This window comes from Polypterus senegalus, chromosome 2, assembly GCF_016835505.1.
Source record: "Polypterus senegalus isolate Bchr_013 chromosome 2, ASM1683550v1, whole genome shotgun sequence".
NCBI lineage: Eukaryota > Metazoa > Chordata > Cladistia > Polypteriformes > Polypteridae > Polypterus > Polypterus senegalus.
In genome coordinates, this window is record NC_053155.1 from 310,623,751 (window position 1) to 310,647,868 (window position 24,118).

At 39.4% G+C, this 24,118-nt stretch overlaps 1 protein-coding gene across 3 annotated transcripts in view; it reads right to left on the reverse strand.

The window, feature by feature from the left end:
* The window catches only part of arhgef7b (Rho guanine nucleotide exchange factor (GEF) 7b), a 235,691-nt gene that overhangs the window by 120,035 nt on the left and 91,538 nt on the right, over window positions 1-24,118 (reverse strand). For all 3 annotated transcript variants that reach the window (XM_039745898.1, XM_039745900.1, XM_039745901.1), the window contains 2 exons: window positions 6,411-6,544; window positions 1,934-2,135 (listed from right to left, as the gene is read on the reverse strand). In XM_039745898.1, the coding sequence (XP_039601832.1) occupies window positions 1,934-2,135; window positions 6,411-6,544 (336 nt within the window). The remainder of the gene's footprint in view (window positions 1-1,933; window positions 2,136-6,410; window positions 6,545-24,118) is intronic.

Here is a 24,118-nt window from a genome sequence, read left to right on the forward strand (position 1 = left end):
TTGACCATTGTCTCAAATTTGTTTACTGCACACGGGGCTCCGTTTGACACTGTAGAGCAGGTTGGGGTGAACTCTGACTGAAGGATCCTTGAAAAAGGGACCAATATAGTTCCAAAATGCATTGGAAATTTTATTCCTGATCCATTTACAGCAGCGATTCATTCTCTTTCTGGAATTCAACATCTGTGTCCTAGCCTAATAAATGTGCATCTAAAATAGTTTTACATAATTCAGTAGACTTCATGTGATCCCTATACTCAGGAGGACGTTTCATTGTACATTCTTTCTCCAGATCCACAATCCTTTGATGTTTTTGCCATAATTATTTTTCATACTTGAGGGTGCTGATGGGTATCTTGGGACATTTTTCACAGGAGTATATTATAATCTGTTTGGAGTCAACCTGAGTGTTTTCGATTAAAATCTTGGTAAAGCTATTTTTCTGTTTCTGTTACCAGGTCTGGATTGGCTACATGATGAACCATGCACCTTAATGGTATATAGTAGTATTTGATGGTATTCTGTTTTCCAATGTCCCATAATTATCTTTTAGGTAACAAGTCAAGTCAAGTCAGAGAGCATGTACTGGTACAGTGCGTTGCCTCACCCACCACACGACAAAACAAATCGGAATCCTGGTTGGCAACCCCCCAGGCAGACATGTGGTCCAGTCTCACCCTCCGGAAATGGCCCTCTATCTGACACAGCCAGGTGTTAAGTGGGCGACCCCTTGGCCTGCTCAGGTCCCCAACAATGAGGATCCTACAAGCTGGATCATCTTTGGGGAAACGCACCACATGGCCGTAGTGCCATAACTGACACTCCCTCACAATGCTGGTAATGTGCCACATTCGGGACTCTATTAGCAACGACTCATTCGACACAAAGTCAAACCAACGGTACCCAAGGATTTTCCGGAGAGACAAAGTACCAAAGGAGTCCAGTCTTCGTCTCAGGTCACTGGATAGCGTCCATGTCTCGCAACCATAGAGCAAGACAGGAAGTACCAGGACTCTAAAGACTTAGACCTTAATCCTTTTGAAGATATCGGGAGCGCCACACACCCCTTTTCAGCAACCTCGTGACCCCCATGCTCTCCCAGTCTATCTACTGACTTCATAGGAAGAGTCACCAGAGGCATGACTGTCACTGCTGAGGTAAGTAAACCTCTCGATGAGGTCGACACTCGCTCCGCTGACAGACACACTGCTGATGGCCATGCCCAAGAGGTCATTAAAGGCCTGGCTCTTGGTTTTTATCAGGACACTTGCAAGCCCAGACACTCGGACTCCTCACTCAGTCTCTCAAGTGCCCCGATCACAGCCTCCATTAACTCCGTGAAGATCACAGCATCGTCAGCAAAGTCAAGATCCGTGAATCTTTCTTTACCAACTGATGCCCCACAGCTGCTGGTAACAGTGAATTATTAATTTTTATTCTCTTCTGTACTCTGTCTCAGTGCTAATTATATATTTCCTTGGAGTCCTCGTTCATTGGAATCTTCATTTGTGATATCTTGATTAATGCGTATCATCAGGTGTTAGATCTTTAACTACATGTAATACTTTTCTTTATGTATATATTATTTTACCCAAATTGTATTGTGACATGGGGTACTATTGAAGATACAACTGGTTATACAAATACATGGATTGGTTTAATTAAATATAAACTAAGAGTGACAAAAGAATAACATAAGGGAAGTAAGTACCAGGGAGGCTTTAAAATTCTTTTCTTTTTTCCAATCACTTATTTGTTTTTTTTTTTGTTTTTTATCCTTCCTTGCAGTTTTGTTTGTTAAACATGCATTTTTATTTCTGTTCAGGTTTTCTTGGCATTAGTCTGGACATCACGTTATAAACTATTCACATCAGAACTAACTGTGTACTGGACCACTGCTAAATAAATGTTACAAAATGCAAAAGATACTCACCATTGCCTTTAATTTCTCTGACGTAGTTACTGGGAAACCATCCAGTTTTCCCATTGATTGTTCCCTCCCACCAGCCCCCCTCCTCCACTCGAGTGACATTAATGATGTCCCCTTTGGAAAAAGACAGCTCATCTTCATTCGTCTGCTGGAAATTAAATCGTGCTTTGACCACTAGCTGATGGCTGCAGTTATCTGTCATGTCCTTAAAACAAAACAGGGAAAAACAACGTTAGGTTAGTTAAAACTAGAAAAGTACAAGAAATTACAAAATCTCAGGACAGAATAAAGCTTTGGAGGGAATTCTTTAAAAAAAAAAACTACTGGCTGCTCAGTTGATTTATAGTCATTACCCGAAAGTGTAAAAGGAATTTGCTTTGTTTCCATCTTAAACAAGCATTTAAATTCAGCACAAACATCAAAGCCACTGAAATGCAGTTAAAATAAATACAAGAAAAGTCACAGTTCCAGGGCTGTGGAGCTGGAGTCACAGTCGAGGAATCAGAGTCTGAGAACATTTTGGGTACCTGGGGTCGGTGTCGGCAAAAATGAATAAATTTAAATTTTAATGAAAAAAAATACAGCAAGTTCAAATGCCCCATTTCACAAACAATAGTCATAATTAAGTATTTCTCTGATGTAAGAATAAAGCCCAGTGCATAGTTGTGTTACTACTAGTGTAAAGTTCAGCTGAGCTATTATACAACCTGACATTCACACATTGTAATCTGGATTATGGTACATTACACAAAGTATTTTCATTTTATTTCAGATATAATGTGTTTAACAAGTTCATTTGAGTGTAAACAAGTGTAATTATCTAGGTGGAGGTGTTGTGCTATGGCCTGATGTGTGTTCATGGGTTCTTGTCTTTTGTTTAAACTGGCCAATATGGTAGAGAGTCAGCTTCCTAGCCAGTAGTTCTGTAGTTAAATGACGTGTATGTTGTCGTCCTTTATTCAACATGGAAAATACATTAGCATATAAAAAACAGAGGAGTCAGAGTCAGAAGCACCGGAAGCTAAGGAGTCGGAGTCAAAGGATTTATCTACCGACTCCACAGCCCTGGTTCCAGGTAAATACTTATATTTGCTAAAGATACTTACTAAAAGTGAAAGTCAAACAGCAAATGTGGTATATAAAACACAGAGATTAGACAAGACACAAACTAATTTTAAGCATAATATTTCCAGAGTGAGATTTTAAGTTTTCCACACAGAAAAGATGGTTGCTTGCAAGTTGATAGTAAGTGATGAAGAAGTTTACACCGTTCCCCTTCCATTAGCTTGCGTCTTTTTCCAGTGGTCCTGGAAGGCATGCAGTGTCTAGAATCATTGAACTTAAAAACCTGCATTTTCAAATTATATTTAACACATATCATACCACTTAAAGCATTTGCTGTAGTATGAGAGGTGGCCACCTTTCACCAGGTTCTTTAGTGGCAGCTCTTCGAGTTTGTTTTTTAATTTGTTCTTGCTCTCTTGGTTATGCATAGTTTGAAAAGCCTTTACTTCAACCAGAATGACTTTTAATTTAACAGGTCACTAATAAGGAGCTGTCTAGATTCCAGAACAAATAAAGGCCTTTATTAAATAAGGGCTTTAATTAAAAAGAAACAAGCAAGGGAGTGCAAAAGATTCTGTATATACTGTTCTGCTAAGGCTAAAAAATAGTAGAGAAAAAAAAAATCTTGTAAATGACCAGGTGTCTTACTTAAAAATCTTGTGTATGCACAAAAAGAGGCTTGATATGTGAGTACACAAGGTTGGGATTTATAAAAGAAGACTTGACAGGAGAACGTCTGCATATTTACACTGATCCCAATGCCACATTTTGGAAAAAAGAGAAAATGATGGCACTAGGGAATCCATTCCCGGGCTCAGGAAACCGGGAACAGCCAAGATCGCATATATAGCCTGTAAAAGTGTAAAAATCGATCAAGAAATAGCAGAGTTATAGTTGAAAATAATTAAGTGGCACGGTTTTTTGGCCCACTCTGCACGAAGTGCGCTCTCACCTGGATGACCACACGCTGAACATGTTGTGCTTTCTACGCTCTTATTACTGCAACTAACTAGATACATGTACTTATATGACAGCATGAACTGCTTGTAGATAAGGTTAGTCTTTTATTGGTGTCAACATATTGCAGTAGTTTTATTAAAAATAAATGGTGGTCATTCGGAAACCGTTCACATGTGAGATGCCCATGCACCGTGTCATCCCTGGGAGCCCGGGATTCCCAGGAATGACATGTGGGATTCCCGGGAATGGAAAAACATGTCTGTGAATGGTTTCCCTAGATGGCACCCTTGATAAAGTGGCGAAAAGCAGCAAAACCAGCTAAGTGACAACTCACACGTATAATAATTCAAAACACTGAGACATTATTATAATGTGTGTTGATGTGACAAACATATTAAAGCTCAAAAGTGATGAACACGATGTACAGACTTGATTTTAGTTACTTTTTAAGGGGGCTCAGTACTTGCACTGTGTTTTTTTGTCAGTTTAGACTGTCTATTGTCACTTCTCAGGATTAGAAACCAAAGCATGGTAAACTAAACACAGGTGTGATTCACTACCTGCGTACAGTAAGCTCTAAATATCATGCCCTACAGCCTATTCATAGCCTTATAGTATGACAAAATATGTCTTGTTTCGCGCTGGTTGAAAACTATAGAAATCGTCATTTACAAAAGCAACTGGCTTTTAGCAACCATAGACGGAACTTTTTTGTCCATGATGACGATTTGCTTATGAGTCAATTAAGGCTCTCAAAAGCCATTTGGTTTTCTGAGCCTAATTGGGGCAATTGACAAGACTCACTGCACTAAAGGCACAAAGCAAGAGTGACACTGCTTTTGTTAACCATGAGTAGTAACATTTCATTAAAAAGACTGACAAACATTGTGGCTCAGCGGCCTGGGTCAACCCAGAATTCCTTTATTTTGAGGCAAAGTAGCACTGGCAGAGGACTTGCTCACATTGCTGCTCTGTGTGATGGCTGGCTTATTGGTAAGTTAAATGGCTGAACTGGCAGTTGTTCATTTGGCCTGTACTATTCATTGTAACAGCAATCATGTCATTACATGTGGTAGCTGATAGCGGCTCAGTCGATGGCACCTTACAGCTTTCACTGACCCAGCACCTTAATGTCATGCAGACTCCTCAAATGCAGGTGGCGATGTCTTGATGCGTCAGATGGAAGCCTGCTCTACCAGGCAATGAAGGCCTGCACCATTGTGACTGCATGTGTACAAGTTTGATTAACTTAATCCACATATGGTTATTTCAGGGTGACAGAGTTAGAGGCACTTTTGCATATGTACATTTAGAAGATGAGTTATGATTTATAAAGGTAAATTACACAGAAATTTGCTTATGGCAGATTTTATGGATCAGTTTTTTTGGGGGGCATGCCATTTTCCTGTTGATGAAATGGCTGCAGAAAAAGGGTAAAACTGTGAGAGCAAAATAAAACCAAAAGAAACCAGCAAATGTTGATCAAAACTCTCTAAAGTCTTTTGCACTGAACACTTCTTTTTAAGCCTTTCCCCCTAAAACTGTGAATGTCTGTTTTTAAGTAGAAATCCAGAATCATCGATGCCAAATGCAGCAAGTCATTCCTTTAAATACTTGCTAAAAGTGATGTAACAATATGCAAACGCCTGTGGTCATGTGAAAGTAACAGGAATGCATTGCTATGCAGACCAAACACAGCAAAAATAAAGATAAAACTGTAAATTTTCATTATGAATAGAAATAAAATAAACAAAAAAATCCCCCTATAGCATTACCTATACACACACTAACAGAAAAACAAACTTTTGGACGAATTGTAACCACCGCTTAACTTTTTTATTTATTTACTTATTTATTTCCTGCTGTCATTCTCTCGGCACTGCTTGGTATTTCATCTCCCTCTCCATTTTCTTTTATCCTCACCTACCGATCATATTTCAAACTGCCCTTCTGGCCCATGACATTTTGAGATCTGCTTCTGGGCTGCACAACCTTACACAAGTATAAGAGGGTCCCAGTACATTCCCTTGGCCACTTTTGCTGACATATGAAGAGTGTGTGGAAATTGTCCAATTATCTTTCTGCATGGATAGTGCCAAAACCAAGCAGGAAATCTGGGACATTGATAATTTTAAAATGAAGTAATTAATCTAGACACTGATGTTTACTCACACTGATCAATACCTGGCCCTTACCCTACACTTTATGAAATGTCTTTTGCCCTTGCCAAGTACAGAGTCCATCCAGTAAGTACAACCCTAGTCTTGTTTCTAAATTCAACTTTAATGAAATACAATTTTTGAAAAGCTATTCCATATTTGCGAAGAATCAAATTTTTTTGGGAAAAACGAACATATCAGTGAACATGTCTATTTCACAGGAAATGGTGATTTAAGATTATTGGGTATTTTGGTTAACTGTTGCTCCTGTTAGGTTGAATAAAGGCCAAACTTACCAAACTTCGATACTGGTTTTGAAAAAGCTTTGAACTTCTGGTAACAGAAGACTGCGATCCAAGGGAATCGAAGGATTTGATACGATGAGAGGAGGAGTGGCGGGAACATACAGAATCACTCCCCACACCAATATCTAAAAAGCAAATAATAAAAAGGAAGAAAAAATGTTAAACAATGGCAATTTCAAAAGGAAGTTTGATTAAATATACACATCGCAGGGGAAACAAAAAAAACAAAACTTTGCTGTCTTTATGAATAGCTTACTTAGACAGTGTCGTATCATTTCTATTGTGCTAATGAGTCTTTTGATTCCAGCTCTACTATTACCACTGTCAGTTGGACAAAAAACGGGCAACATAAAACACAGCGTTGAAAAGAATAAAAATAAACTTATTACAAAAGGACTGTACATACTGATAAAAATAACATATCTGACTCATGAACCTTAACTTCTAAAATATACAGCTAAATTTCAATGCAGCATAAAATATTGTTTTTAAACATTCACTGCTTATTAATTACAACATTACACTAAGCAGACAGTCAGCTATGTGTCTAATAGTGGAATATGGGTTAGAAGAAACGATTTTGTTACTTTAGTTGGGGCAATGCCAGATGGTTTTACTTTTCTTCATAGATTAAGAAATTTTAAGAATGGTTGAAGAGATTTAATAAACTGCATTTCACTTCCATAAATTAAGTGAATTTGTTGAGGTGCTTATGGTATTAAAACAGGATAACGCACAATAGTTTTTGCACATTAATTTAAATATTTCCTGTGTCTATCATTTATTTCTGATTCTTAACTATAACTCAAATATAACTCAAATATTCAATCATTTTCCTTAATAAATAAATGACCAAGTAGTTTTGTCTCATTTTTTTAACTGGTTTCTCTTTATCTACTTTTAGGACTTGAGTGAAAATCTGATGATGTTTTAGGTTATATTTATGCAGAGATATAGAAAATTTTAAAGGGTTCACAAACTTTCAAGCACAACTGTAATAATAAGCTGGACCTGCTGTATTCAAATGTTAAAGATGCTCTTAAGTATAATCTACTGGCTTCTTTAGGCAAATCTAATCACAACCTGATTCATCTTATTCCCAGCTACAAGCTAGTTATTACACAGCAACCTGTTACCATCAGAATAGTGAAGAAGTAGAAAATCAAAGCTGAAATGGCTCTGGATATCTGCTTCCAAATGACAGACTGGGAAATGATGTGTGATTCAAATGTGGACGATACGGAGGAACTCTGGGACTGCATCAGACTTTATTAACTTCTGCATCGACACAATGATACCTACAAAAACAGTGTGTTGCTATCCATACAACAAGGCCAGGATTACTAAGGAGATAAAAGGTTCTCTTAAATAAGAAAAAAGAGAAGAGCATTCAAATTCAACAATAAAGAGGGATGACAGATTGTTAACTTGAAATTTTTAAGGGAAAATGTAGTCAGATTTGTATCTGCCTGTTAAAGATGTTTGCAATGTAATGTGTTTACTGCATGTATGTATGCAATCTAGACACAGTCACTTTGTAAAAATGTGGTATTTATAACACCTTCAATCAAGTGGTTCAAAACTTCAGCAAAGTAACAGCCACTGGCAAGTATGCAAGTAATCAATCATCAATTGCCTATGATATCATCCATTGGCGTAAGGCCACTTTTTAATTAACCTACCAACGCACACATTCGGGATCAGAGTGTAATTTACAGTCTTAAATGTGCAAGTCCTCTAAAAGTTCCAAGAATAAACAAGACTACTTACTATAAGACACTGAGCCTTTAGCTACAGGGGCCTAAAATTATGGAATGATTTGCCTACTTGTTCAAGAGATGCGTCAGCACCTAAAAACCAGACGTCTGATTACTTTAGTATATTTTCTGGACAGACAGACAGACAGACAGACAGATAGACAGATAGACAGATAGACAGATAGATAGATAGATAGATAGATAGATAGATAGATAGATAGATAGATAGATAGATAGATAGATAGATAGATACGTTATTAATCCCAAGGGGAAATTCACATAATCCAGCAGCAGTATACTGATACAAAGAAACAATATTAAATTAAATAGTAATAAAAATGAAAAAATGAAAAAAAATAAATAAATAAATAATAATAATAATAAAATAAAAAAGAGCTGCCAATTGGCTGATTATACTGTAATTCTGTTTGTAAGTCCTTTGCAAATAAATAAAGTCTTGTCAATCATCATGAACTCCTGCTGACCCCTCTCTACTCTGTTTCTCTTCTCAGTACTTTATTGGAATTCAATAATAAAATCATTGATCTACTTTCTTATTAGACTGTACAGCACCTACTTATGAAGAATGCCCAACAGGTGGAGGTAGCTAGGTGTCCAAGGTGACATCAGAACTGTGACTTGGCCTCTTATAACCATCCATGGAAAAAGGTTTATTTTCTCCAGAACTTGTTTTCACTGGTTGACTTGAGCTTCACCTGCGGTCTACAGGCTACATGTCAGTTATAATGTTAAGTGTTAATATTGACTACTTCATATAAATCATTTAAATTTTTCTGTTTGCCTTGGTTTAATGTTATTTATATAAACTGCAATCTGTTTACTATTTGTATTATTTGGCAGATGCTGTATCACATATCTATGACCTGCTTCTTGCAACTGAGAGGATGTAGTAGATGTTTACCAACTGGCCGAACAACCACAAGTGTTACATGGTAGGTAACCACCTAATAATCAGATCACGATTCGGTCTTAAAAAGAATTTAATGCTCTGATCTTCACCCTGTCCAAATAAGTGAACCAGCCACTGTGGCATAATGTCAGACACTTTGCCTCAGTCCTCTCCTTGAACTGCCACCTTATCGTGGTGGAGGGGTTTGCGTGTCCCAATGATCCTAGGAGCTCTGTGTGACAATGCGGGTTCTGGCTCCACGCTCCCATTGCTGTTTGGGAACCCTTGAACCCAACACTGTCGGTAATGTTACCGATTGAGCTAGTCAGTGAAGGCAAATAAACAATTGAGCAAGGGGTGGTGCAAAAAGTGGTTTTATTTAAAATCCAATAAAACAAACAGTGTTCCATAAAGTAAAGTGCAGTGCTTCTGCTCTTCAATAAATAAATAAATCCTTTAAGAAAAGGTGTAGGTTAAACCACACAAATAGAAAAAAACAATCCTTAAAACCAGAGGTTAAAATCTTCTCATGGAAGCAGTCTTTAAAAAACAAACAAACAACAAGCTCGGTGCTACTTTTAACATGTGACTCCCCTGCATCTCCCTGTCCAGGCTTCACAACAGGGGAGCCACTCTCATTATGCGGCTGCCCTTTCTCACTCAATCACGAGACTGGAGACCTCCCGATCCCTGGCTCCGGTATGGCACTCATCCCAGCCTCGGAGACTTGATTCCCGTAACGGCCAGGTCGCCCACGTTGGGGATTCCACCACCAAGCCTCCCAACTTCCGCTGCCTTTCCGCGGCCCTTTGCGGCTCGTCGCTTTCCACAAGTCACTCCCGCTACCTAATCGCTCAACAGGAGCGACATCCAACTCACCATCCACCGCAGCTGCCCGTGAACGCTCATTCGTGGCGCTCTCTCTCTCTCTTCTCACCGACCTGCTTCCTCTTCTGCTCCCTGTAACCTCCGTCCTCTCTCCTTTCGTTCGAACGAAACCCCCTTCCTGACCGACTCGCGCTTCTTTTAAATGGCGAGGGCCACAGCAGCTGCAGCATTAGCCACGGGACAATCACGAATGTGGGCAGTTCCTCACTGTGCACTAGGTGAGAAACGCCCACCCTATGGATCGCCCCGCGGCCCACTATGGCCCAATGTCCCCTCGCTAAGCCGCGAGCATGGCGATCATTTATTTAAAACGGATGGCTTTTGCTCAACGAGCTTTAGACCCATAACACCACACTCTGTTGTCCAGGGCTTTATGCCCCTGGTAGGGTCACCCAAGGTAAACTGGTCCTAGGTGAGAGATGAGACAAAGAGCGGTTCATCAAACCTCCTATGAAGAATGACGTCCCAAGGTAACACAACAAACCTCATCAACCACCTTAAAAGCCACCACAAAGTACACTATCAAGAATTTCAACGAATGATGGCACAAACAGCAACAACAAAAAATTACCAGCCCTCCACAACACAGACAACAATATCAGGGACATTGTTCAATGCAATACCATATCTGCCTAGCTCGCAAAGACACTGGGAAATAACAGAGGCGATCACGTACCATATAGCCAAGGATATGTGTCCAATAACCACCGTGAGCAGTGAGGGGTTTAAAAAAATGATTGCAACACTTGATAAAAGATATAGCATTCCCTCACGCAACCATTTTTCCAATGTTGCACTGCCCTCGCTGCATGCGAAATGCCGAAAAGAAATAGAAAGAGAAATTCTCAGGCTCAGCCTTGAATATTTTGCTGCCATGACCGACTTAAGGTCAAGCAGAACTGCGGAACCGTATTTGAGCTTGACAGTTCATTTTATTGACAGCGAGTTTGAGATGAAAATCAAGCTTTTGCAAACTTCGTTTTTCCCACAAGACCATTCAGCGGAGTATATTGCAGTGGGCCTCAAAGAAGCGATGTCCGCTTGGGGCTTGGTGGAAAAAAGACTTGTGTGCATCACAACGGACAACGCAGCTAATATGATTAGGGCAGCATCTGTGAATAACTGGCCGAGGCTACACTGCTTTGGTCACAGACTTCATTTAGCCATCGGTAAGTTGTATGTTTTTTTCCCCAGATATATTGAAACAATTTGACAAAATAAAAATATTAATTGTTGTTGTTGTTTTAGTGATATTATAATCAGGGGTGCACATAACTGGTACGCAGGTACGCATGCGTGGCAAAAATGATGAACGTGTAACGTCATTTTGTTACTACAGCGCTTTCGCGTACAAAACAGAAGAGCTCTTGTGACCGTTTTTTGACAGCGTGCGATTAAAATTTCACCTTCACCATTTGTTTTATGTCCTTTCAGTTTAGGTACTGCGTTTATGTTCGAAAAGTGTTTATTCCTCCAACTCAGGACCCTATTCTGCACCGGCGGAAAGCACCATACAGAGTGGTTTCGTTTTGAAATAAAATAATTTTGCGTGTTTTCTGCTTGTGGCAGTGGTAATTTTTAAAATGAGGAGCAGCTGTGCGCATTTTCGGCTACTTTAAGACGGCCAAATGACACCAACAGTCTTTAGTCAGTGACGTTATTTATTAAACAATATTTAAGCGCCACGCACTCACGTGATATTAGATACGTACTCAAACTGACCTGTCAAGAGCAATCAAGTCTAAAGTTTTGGAGTACCTAAACGAAAAATACAGTGACCCAGACATCCAAGCTCTATTGGACATGGCATCTACGGTGGATCCACGATTTAAGATGAGATACACGGCTGAGGACAACAAAACAACAATTCAATCCAGACTCAAAGCTGAGATGCAGACTTTGGCAATGATGGTAATAAAAATGAGCTGCACTGAGATCTATATTAGTGTTTTGAGTCTCAATTAGTTAAATTTGTTCTAAATGCCTTTTTCTGTGTTTAGGTGCCACCCCAAGAAACAGCACAAGAGACCAGCGAGGAGGATGCTGAAGCTGGATGTGCCCCAAAGAAAAATATGACTTTAGGAAGTTACTTTAAAACTGCTGAACAAGCCTTGCCACCTAACAACCAGAAATCCAGTGTAGCCTGTGAGCTGGAATCTTACTTGCAGTCAAGCTGCCTGGATAGTGAGGGGACCCATTAAAATGGTGGAAAGAACATGAAAAGATCTACCCAAGGCTTTCAAAAGTGGCAAAAAAATACTTGTGCATACCAGCCACAAGCTATCCTTCAGAGAGGGCTTTTAGTTCCGGTGGAAATGTAGTTACTTGCTTGCGGTCTTCCCTAAAGCCCAATCAAGTTGACAGGCTTGTGTTCTTAGCCAAAAATCTGTAACATGTTGTAAAAATTTTTTATTCTTACTTGATTTTATTACAAGTTGATGTAAAAGAGGCAGTTTAATTTTAATTATTTACCACAGCTAAGAAAAACTCTCCATTCTAAACATGTTTGGTTTGTTTATTTTTCTTTATTTGTGACTGTAAAGTGCAATAAGAATACACAAGTGAATAAAAGTTAAATACCAAAGGAATAATCGTCATTATTAATCGTGATAAAAATTTTGAGCAAAATAATCGTGATAATCATTTTTTCTGTTATCGTGCAGCCCTACAAGCGGCTGAAATTAGTTTCCTCCGCAAGGTGTCTGGGCTTTCCCTTAAAGATAGGGTGGGAAGCTCAGTCATATGGGAGGGGCTCAGAGTACGAGACGAGTCAGATGAGGTGGCTCGGGCATCTGATCAGGATGCCTCCTAGACGCCTCCCTGGTGAGGTGTTCCGGGCACGTCCAACTGGGAGGAGGCCCCGGGGAAGACACAGGACACGCTGGAGGCACTATTTCTCCTGGCTGGCCTGGGAACACCTCAGGATTCCCCCGGAAGAGCTGGAAGAAGTTGCCGGGGAGAGGGAAGTCTGGGCATCTCTGCTCAAGCTGCTGCCCCCGTGACCCAACCTCGGATAAGCGGAAGAGGATGAATGGATAGATGGACTTTGCCTCAGTCGCTGATGTCCAAGGTTCAATCCCTGTATGACCCAGTCACTGTGGCACAATGTCAGACGCTTTGCCTCAGTAGCCGATGTCCCCGTAAAGGGATGCAAAAGTGCATACACTTGACGAGCCGAAATAAGAGCAAAACACGTGTTGTGTACTCTTTTAATTATCTGGCATATACTGTATCACATATCAATGATCTCCTCATTGCAACTGAGAAGACGTGGTGGATGTTTGCCAACTGGCCAACCAACCACAAGTGTTACCTAGTAGGTCACTGCCTGATAATGAGATTGCAATTCAGTCTTAAAGATTTTTTTTTTCATGTTCTTTTTCTGCACATCTACCAATTGCCAAATGGTACAATATATACTTGCTATATAAATATATATATCTGCAGACCTACAGTAAGAAATCCCATCTGATGACCTAACTTCCTATCCCAGCTCTCCTAACCTCACTTCCTGTCCTGACTTGTTTCATTGTACATCAGTTCTGTATTGAGCTCAGTCTGAAAAGATAGCATTCATTCACTTTTGATCACCAATTTTCAAGAATATGGGGTTGCTTCCCCAAACCTTTATCTTTATGTTTATAATTCTTTCACTATATATATATATAGAGCACAGTGAAAGTGACAACACATCCTGCACATTCTCTGTTCTACCACAGGAGACTTTGGCTTGACAGCTGGCAATAATGGCCGCCACAAATACTGTTAGCCAACAGGGTGCTGGCGGAAATTGGGCTACTGTTGGCCGAAGAAGGAGAAGAAGAGGGGGAAGACGTGTCCAGAGAAAAGAGGAGAAGAGGAAGGTAAAGAGAGTGGAACTGAGTGTAGGAATTTTGAATGTCGGCAGTATGACTGGAGAGAGTTAGCTGATCTGACGGAGAGAAGGAAGTTTGATTTATTGTGCGTGCTAGAGATTAATTGGAAGGGGAGTAAAGTCAGCTGGATCAGAGGGGGATACAAATTGTTCTATCATGGTGTGGATGGGAGGAGAAATGGGGTAGAGGTTATTCTGAAGGAACAGTATGTCAAGAGTGTATTGAAGGTAAAAATGGTTTTAGACAGAAAGATGGAAACTGAAGGTGTGATGATGAATGTTGTTAGTGCATATGACCTGCAAGTTGCATGTGTGATGGGTGATAAAGTAGATTTCTGGAGTGAGTTGGATGAAGTAATGGACAGTGTACGAAGGGGAAAGAGAGTGGTGATTGGAGCAGACTTCAATGGACATCTTGGTGAAGGGATAATAGGAGACAAGGAGGTGATGGGTAGGTATGGTGTCAAGAAGAGGATTGAAAAAGGTCAGATGATAGTGGATTTTGTGAAAAGGATGGACATGGCTGTGGAGAAAACATATGTTAAGAAGAGAGAGGAACATAGGGTGATGTACAAGAGCGAAGGAAGATGCACACAGGTAGATTATATCCTATGCAGGAGAGTCAATCTGAAGGAGATTAAAGACTGCAAAGTGGTGGCAGGGGAAAGTGTAGAATAGCAGCATAGGATGATGGTCTGTAGGATGACGTTGGATATCAAGAAAAGGAGGAGAGTGAGGGTTGGTGTGGGCTCAAATGGTGGAAGTTGAAAAAGGAAGAATGCAAGGTTGAGTTCAGGGAGGAGGTAAGACAGGCCCTGGGTGGCAGTGATGAGTCACCAGACAGCTAGGGAACTACAGCAGAAGTAGTAAGGGTGACAGCCAGAAGGGTGCTTAGCGAGACATCTGGACAGAGGAAGGAGGAAAATGAAACCTGGTGGTGGAATGAGGAAGTACAGGAGAGTATACAGAGGAAGAGGATGGTGAAGAAGAAGTGGGATAGTCAGAGAGATGCAGAAAATAGACAAGAGTACAAGGAGATAAGGTGCAAGGTGAAGAGAGAGGTGGTGAAGGCTAAAGAAAGATGAGTCATATGAGACGTTGGACACTAAGGCGGGAGTAAAGGACCAATGGGATAAACAGAGGAACTGAGGTGAGGAAGATGTGCAGCAGGTTACGGTGATAAAGATGGAAACGTACTGACAAGCGAAGAGGGTGTGTGGGGAAGATGGAAAGAGTACTTTGAGAGGCTGATGAATGAAGAGAATGAGAGAGAGAAGAGGTTGGATGATGTGGAGATATTGAATCAGGAAATGCAACGGATTAGCAAGGAAGAAGTAAGGACAGCTATGAAGAGGATGAAGAATGGAAAGGCCGCTGGTCCAGATGACATACCTATGGAAGCATGGAGGTGTTTAGGAGAGATGGCAGTGGAGTTTTTAACCAGATTGTTTAATGGAATCTTGGAAAGTGAGAGGATGCCTGAGGAGTGGATAAGAAGTGTACTGGTGCCGATATTTAAGAATAAGGGGGATGTGCAGGACTGTAGTAACTACAGGTGGATAAAATTGATGAGCCACAGCATGAAGTTATGGGAAAGAGTAATGGAAGCTCGGTTAAGAAGTGAGGTGATGATTAGTGAGCAGCAGTATGGTTTCATGCCAAGAAAGAGCACCACAGATGCAAAGTTTGCTCTGAGGATGTTGATGGAGAAGTATAGAGAAGGCCAGAAGGAGTTGCATTGCATCTTTGTGGACCTGGAGAAAGCATATGACAGGGTGCCTCAAGAGGAGTTGTGGTATTGTATGAGGAAGTTGGGAGTGGCAGAGAAGTACGCAAGAGTTGTACAGGATATGTACGACGGCAGTGTGACAGTGGTGAGGTCTGCAGTAGGAATGACAGATGCATTCAACGTAGAGGTGGGATTATATCAGGGATTGGCTCCGAGCCCTTTCTTATATGCAGTGGTGATTGACAAGTTGATAGATGAGATTAGACAGGAGTTCCCAAGGACTCTGTGGACCAGCTATGTTACCGTATATCTTCTAGTAGTGGCCGGCTTCTTATTGACGCCTGTTTCCAATAAACGCCGGGTTTGAAGAGATGTCGCGACAAATAGACACTGGTCTCTAATAGTAGCCGGTCTCCTTTAAGCACCGGTCTGTAGTAAACGCCGATCTCCAATGACCCACCGCCTTTTTCGTATGCTAATCCTCTTTTCATACCACCTGGGCTACCGCCCTCCTGCAGTGAATCATATGGTAAGTACCTTTTCGTGTCAAAAATACTTTGTCGTCAGATGCTATCGAGGAAGCGAGAAAGTCAAAAAGAAATTTCTTTGTGTACATTTTGCCCTTTCGTCTCCACGTCAATCATAACCCCACAGGGAGAGCAGTGGTGGCGGAAAGAACATGAAAATGCCATCTTCAATACGTTTATCCTGATAAAACTGATTACTGCGCGACAACAATCAAGAAGAGGAAGATGAAGAAGAACTCGCAAATAACGAAGCAATCATTAGACGACGAGTAGATGGTAAGTACTGTACTTTATTGTATCTTATCCAGTCTCATGTCGTAATGTATACGTATATGCGTGAGTTTCGAGCTTATTGCATTTCCTTATGTTCCGCAGGGGACTTGTCGGGCTGATGAGCACTTTCGTGCAAAATTCGGACTGGAGCAGTTGATGTCTACCGCACCTGTTTTTCATGCTTACGGTAGTACCGTACTGTATACTGCTTTAATAAGACCGTAGTGCTGTACTGATAATTTCATTAAATCCTGAAATGTTCATCCGGTGTTGTTGCCTACATTTTGTGACCGTAAATACGGTACCATACCATATTTTACTGCCAAATGAACCCCGTTTACCCATCACCATTCCGTCTGCGAGGCGAATAATAGCTGGTCTCCAACAACCTCAGGTCTCTTTTAAACACCGGGCCGTCCGAATAATTTTTTGAATAAACACCGGGGAAGATATACGGTATATGGGTTGGAGACGGTGGCACTGACCAAAAAACAAGAGACAGTGCTGGAAGTGGCAGAGTTAAAGATGTTAAGATTTGCATCGGGTATGATGAGGATGGACAGGATTAGAAATGAGGACATTAGAGTCAGCTCTGGTTGGAAAGGCTAGATTGCACTGATTTGGACATGTGCAGAGGAGAGATGCTGGGTATATTGGGAAAAGGATGCTAAGGATAGAGCTGCCAGGGAAGAGGAAAAGAGGAAGGCCTAAGAGAAGGTTTATGGATGTGGTGAGAGAGGACATGCAGGTGATGGGTGTGACAGAGCAATACAGAGGACAGGAAGAGATGGAAAAAAAGATGATCTGCAGTGGCAACCCTTGACGGGGGCAGCCGGAAGAAGAATAATATAATAGAATAGAATAGAATAGAATAGAATATATGAATTTCTATAAAAAGAAAAACTACTGACTTGGCTAATGCTAAAAAGAGCAGTCATAGTAAAGCATTGGTATAAAGGAGCTTGCATAGTGTTTGACACATTTCCATTGTAAAAGTGTGTCTAAGAGAGGATGTTGCATTGTTCATTAAGGCACTCAGTTTTACCTTCATTCTCTGCTCCAGTATCTATCTATCTATCACTTCTGTTTTCCATTACTAAGCCTACTTTTTTAATCAGTTTGTTGATTCGGCGGGCCTTTCATGAAGTGAGGTTACCAGTTCAGCACCCTACAGCACAGAAAATCACACTGGCCATCACAGGATTGTAGAACATCTAAATAATGTTCTACAATTATAATTAGAAAATGAATTGCTCCAAATACCCAAAGGTTATCAAGATTTATGCTATCAAGGCATTTAATAAATTATTTTTCACCTTCAAAGCACGTAAACTAGGTCACATTTTTAAACAAACTCTATAACCTCTTTTTGTACAAACAGTCCCAATAATAAACAGACTTACAGAAAATTAGATTTTACATTTTATAGATCTGGACCAACAGCTATCTAAAATACATTTATTTTCACATTATTATCAAAACTATCCACAGGGAGATAAAGTTCAATCGTTCTGATAAATGGCTTACATCAGGGCTTGCGTACATACCAAATAAAATTCACTGTTGTTGCTTGTATTTTTTAAGTTGTGTGTTTTTTTCCTCCAAAATTTCAATGACTAGAATGTGTTGAAAAATTGAAATTTAAATATCAGAATTACTCTTCCAATAAAATGTTTTTCTTTTTAGTGTTTTTGTTTATCTTTTAAATACCAGCACATAAAAAGACCAATTTCTTGTCAGCAAGTTAATCATATTTTTTCAATCACTTTTCTTCACACTCTCAAAAGGCTTCATGACAGGAAGCAAGACAGAGACTGCTACTTAATGGGTTTGTCATATTTTGATAATGTCAATATTGGAAGTTTACAATTGATATTTCAATCCTTTCTACAATTTAAAATGTAAACATTTGAAACTATGACTTCTTATTGAACATGAAAAATTATTTCAGTAAGAAAATCACAAATGACTCGGATGTGTTCAAAGGCAAATTTTAATTAGAGTTTTAATGCTTGGTTTCTGTAGCAGATGGAAATGTGAGCAGCTTAACCTTCTTAAAATAGCACAGCAACAGACAATTAATGGGCAAAAATATCAGAAAGCGTCAAGTTCCCCTTTAAATGTAACTGCAGTATTGGAAAATGAGTTCTGAAAGTTAAGATTTTTTTATAGCTTTCTTGGGTGGTAGGGCATGCATATGTTTAAAAATGTTTAGATCACTGTACCCAATGTGAACTTGGGGAATTCACCAGTCATGAATCTTATTTGTACATTACTCAATGTATACAGGTGCCGGTCATAAAATTAGAACATCATGACAAAATTGATTTATTTCAGTAATTCCATTCAAAAAGTGAAACTTGTATATTAGATTTATTCATTACACACAGACTGATGTATTTCAAATGTTTATTTCTTTAAATTTTGATGATTATAACTGACAACTAATGAAAGTCCCAAATTCAGTATCTCGGAACACTGATGTTGAAGTCTGGAATTGCTGGATATTTGCTTTATTTTCAATAATCCAGTTTTCTTTTTTGTATTTTCTTCTTTTACTATATAAGTTGTTCTTTTTGGAGTGAAATGTATGTTATTTAAGTATTTATTCTATGAACAACCTTAAGCAGTTAGGAGACCCGGGTTCGCTTCCTGGGTCCTCCCTGTGTAGAATTTGCATGTTCTCCCCGTGTCTGCGTGGGTTTCCTCCGGGTGCTCCTCTCACAGTTCAAAGACATGCTGGTTAGGTGCATTGGCGATCCTAAATTGTCCCTAGTGTGTGCTTGGTGTGTGTGTGCCCTGCGGTGGGATGGCGCCCTGTAGTTAGGATATAACGGGTTGGATAATGGATGGATGGATGCTAGATAACTGGCACCAGCACGCATGTGACTCGCCTTAATGAGTTGACTGCCCATTTAGCAGCTTGGTGAGTGCACGGCATCAGCTGGATAAAAGTAAGAGGGACAAGTAAGAAAGGAGAAAAAAAGAAAATTAGAGAAAGGAAATCACGAAGTGAGCAAAAGAAAGCCAAGAGCTAAGAAGGATGGCTAGAGCTCTAATCAGGTTGCTGGGAAGGGCAATTGAGCGAGAAAGCGAGGGCACAGAGTGTACACCAGCAGGGAGGACATGACATTTTATCAAAAATAACTTTTACTATTAATTACATAGTATGCACTTGCACTAAAAAACGTTAAATAATACTAATATTCATATACTATATAATTTTACATGATTAAATTATTTTTACTGTTTTTTATACATTTTTGGCTTATGCGTTGTCTTCAAGTTTCTGCAAAATTTTGGAAATCTCCAAATATATTCCCCCCTTCACTGTTCACAGCCTACTCGTGAAAAACCGAAACTGCAAATGTCAAATTTGCGAACCTCGTGGAGTTCCTATATGCATAAAATGCTAATGTCTGTCCATCTGTCATGCCATTACTCACAAACTAATGGGGTTAGAACCTTAATCTTTGTCTTAATCAAAAATGTATGACCTTCTGCAAAATCAAAAAATTTCAGGTAGTAGCAACCTGATGGGCACTTTACAAATGGGCAAAAAGGTCATTGTCCCTGCAGGCCCATCTATTGATGATCCCCCAGGGCACAATACATACGAGGTATGGCAGAAAAGTAATGAGACTGGCAACACTGCAAGCGATCTGGCAACGCTTGCGCTGTTGTCCTTGATAGAGCACGTGTATCAGTACCCTCTCATAGCTCAGTGCGAGTTTCAACTCCTTCCGTTAACTACGTGACTTTTGTGACTGCTATTAGCGAAGTTGTGTTTTTGGTTGTGCGTTACGCAAAATGGAACAGCGGAATTTGGAGCAACGTTGTGCCATTAAACGGCAAGTGTGACGTTTGAAAAGTTAAAACAGGCCTATGGGGAACATTCTTTATCCCAAGCTCAAGTTTTTCGCTGGGACAAATCATTTTTGGAAGGCAGAAAACACGTTGAAGATGAACATCGTTCAGGGATGACTTTAACTTCGAAAACCAATGAAAGCATCGAACGTGTGAACACTTGTGAGATCAGACCATCGTTTAACATTAAGAATGTTGAGTGAACAATTAAATTTGAACAGATTCACCGTTCATCAAATTTTGACTGAACATTTGCACATGTGAAAGATCTGTGCCAAAATGGTGCCGAAAAACTGCCCTCTCCATAACAGAATTGTTGACCTCAAAAGGCATTCCTGTGGTTCCCCAGCCCCCTTATTCACCTGACCCCAGTCCATGTGACTTTTTCCTTTTTTCCTAAACTGAAAAATGTCCTCAAAGGACGTCATTTCGGGACTTTAGAAAACATCCAAAAGAGTGTAACGGACATGCTGAAGACCATACCGGTTGAAGACTTCCAGCGCTGCTACCAACAGTTGAAACAACATCTCCATCGGTGTGTAGCTGCCCAAGGGAACTACTTTGAAGGGGATAACATTGATGTTTGAAAAAAATAAAAACTTTGGTAAATAAAAAATCAGTCTCATTACTTTTCTGCCACACCTCGTACATGTTCGGAATTCATAATCGGGTTTAGCAGTTTTTCAGCAGTTAAGTGATTACTTGAACAAACATTCTATCCTTGAGAAGTTTCAGTCAGTTTTTAGAACAAATCATAGTACAGAAACAGCACTGGTTAAAGTATCAAATAACTTATAGGTTAGTGTGAACAGAGGCTACATATCTGTTTTTGTTCTCTTAAAATTGAATGCAGCACATGACACCATAGGCCACAGCATTCTTAGTGGTTGGGTCTCTCAGGCAGCGTCTTAAACTGGATTCAGTCTTTTTAACAAATATAAAATTCTTTGTTAGTTGTGGTCACTACTCATATAGTTCTGAAGTCCATAGTAGTGTATGTGGGGTACCACAAAGATTTATTTTTGGTCTGCTGCTTTTTTCAATCTACATACTTCCATTTGCCAGTGTATATTAAAAAAATAAGGCTAACTACTACAGCCATGTAAACGACTCACAACTTAATTTATCCATAGTACATGATGACCGTGATGCTCTGGCCTCAGAATAGATGAGTAGTAACTTTCTCAAGCTAAACAAGGAAAAAAACAGAAATGTGATGTTGGCCAAAATGGAACTAATGAGGGCATTAGAAATGAATTTGATTCCTTAACATTACAAGTCAAGGCTTTACATCACACATTAACCAGATTACTAGGACTGCATTTTTTCACTTAAAGATCATTGCAAATGTTAAGCCTCTTGTAAAATTTCAAGATGCTGAGAAATTAATTCACACTTTTGTTTTTTAGCCCAATAGATGACTGTAATGCAATCTTAACTGGTCTATCAAAGAAAGACATCAATCAGGTACAGTTAATTCAGAATGTAGCAGCAAAAATCTTAAACAGAAAACGAAAACCTAAGCACATCTCACCAGTGTTAGCATCATTATATTGTTACCAGTGCCCTTTATAATTGACATTAAAATATTACTCATGACATATACAGCTTTACTTCTCCTGCCTATACTTTGGAGTGCCTGCCCCCCTACACTCCAAGTCGTAACCTTAGATCTTCTAATGGTGGTCTGCTTAAAATTCCAACAGCCAAGCACAAAGGAAGTGAGTGGGCCAACTTTAACGGTTATGCTCCAAAATCTGGAATACTTAAACCAACAGAGATACATCTGGTTAACACCATGGATCACTTTAAAAACATCCTAACTTATTAAGTCTTATTCTTGCCCAATTTATTTTTCTTTACTTGTAACCATCACCTGGATTGTAGCAACTACAGGTGGATAACACTGCTCTCAGTGCCGGGTAAGGTCCTTGCTAGGGTCTTCCTCAATAGGATCTGTGATCACTTGCTCACCTACCAGCGACTGGAACAGTCTGGTTTTACACCTAAGAAGTCTACCATCGACCGCATCCTGGCACTGAGGATTCTCATGGAGCGCAAATGCGAATATCGGCAGAGTTTCTTTGCAGTCTTTGTCAAATTTCATAATGCATTTGACTCTGTTGATCGAGTTTCCCTGCGAGATATCCTGAGGGTTCGCGGGATCCCCAAGAGGTTGCTGGATATCATGGCCGGCCTGTACACGAGTACTGCGAGTGCTGTGCAGAGAGAAGGCAGAACCTCTGTCTTTTTCCCAGTTGGTTCTGGGGGTCTTTCAGGGGTGTGTTCTGCTCCTACTCTGTTCAATGCTTGTATGGACTGGATAATTTTGGAAAAACGCAGCTGCACTTATTTTGTGAGTCTGTACCTATAGTATCATCTTACGAAAATTCTGCCTTTTTTGACTAGGTCAAAGACTTATTGATAATGTCCAGTCAAAGGGAATAAAAACTAAAATTTTAACAATTCCCTTTTGGGGCAACAGCATTGCCGACTACCTCCTAGTAAAATATCTCAAAAGATTATCCTCTAAAAGTATAACTCATAATTAAAATGCAGCAACACCATAAGCCTTTTATGAGCTTTGCAACAAACACTGGCTAAGCCAAACATCAAAGGAAAAGAGGAGAATATAAAGCTGATCATCACCGACTCCGATTTCTCCAGACTTTCTGATATATATGTTAATGCCAGCTTCTTCTGTAAAGGTACAGAAATTTTAGCCAAGAGAGAAAGTAAATCAACATTGTGTGTTCCAGTTCTGCCGTCTGTTATTTACTCACTCATCACCATTAAAAATCAAGCGTCCCTGAGCCAAAGAGATAAGAGATGTTTGAAAATGACAGTGTTTAGGCTGGAACAGACTAAAAGCAACTACAGTCAGCCAATACAAGCGGAGCTCCAATCATTAATAAAATGAACGGTAGTCATATGGAAATAATCTAATAACAATTAATAATCTTTAGTAAAAAGTTCAAAATTTGGTAAAATAACAGCTTTTTATGATCACGATTATAAATAGGAAGAAGAAAATGTTTTTATTGAATTGGGTTTTGTAAAGTCTTTTTTGTTGCAATCAACAGTTGGAAAGCTTGAAAATATATTATTTATTTGGACATGTGATTAATTAATTTTGTTGCCCTTCTTCCTTACAGTTGATTTTTGTCTGAGACAAACAGCATTATTTTTCCCCTCAGATGAGTTTTTCCCAGTGAGTTCTAGCACAGATATACATTAGATTAAAAAAAAAATCAAATTTTGTGTAGACACAAATTTAATAAAATTTACATCTGCTCTGAATAATGGATCGAACTACCAACTGTGAGTTATGGTAATAGGGCCTTATACTCTAAGCTTCTAGATAATAGGAGCATAGTGAGAAACAATAAAAGACACTGAAAATAACTCCAAAACAAGCTTCTTTTAAAACTGATATCATTAAAAAATACAAAGGGATAAGCATAACAAATTAACTAAATTACACAAAGCTGAAATATATACTGCATATACGTAATTAAAGCAGCAACGATCAATTCAAGATTACATATGTTATGTATAAAACAGCAAAATTTAAAAAAATTCAATATTATAGGATAGAAATCTACATGAATATTACAACAAAAAGAAAAACAAAACAACAAGGATATGGGGGAAAACATAAGCAACATATACAAATTTTTAAAAAAAAACTGAGGTACCATATTAATTTATTTTTATTAAATATAAAAAATATATATATATATATATAATTCATATAATTTATATCTCTCTATTAAAAAAATCTTGAAAGGAGACGAGATGTGATTTTCTTGGAGAGACACTTGTACGTCCCGCGAGACAAGTCCACGCCCAGGGCCGGAAATAAAGGACAAAG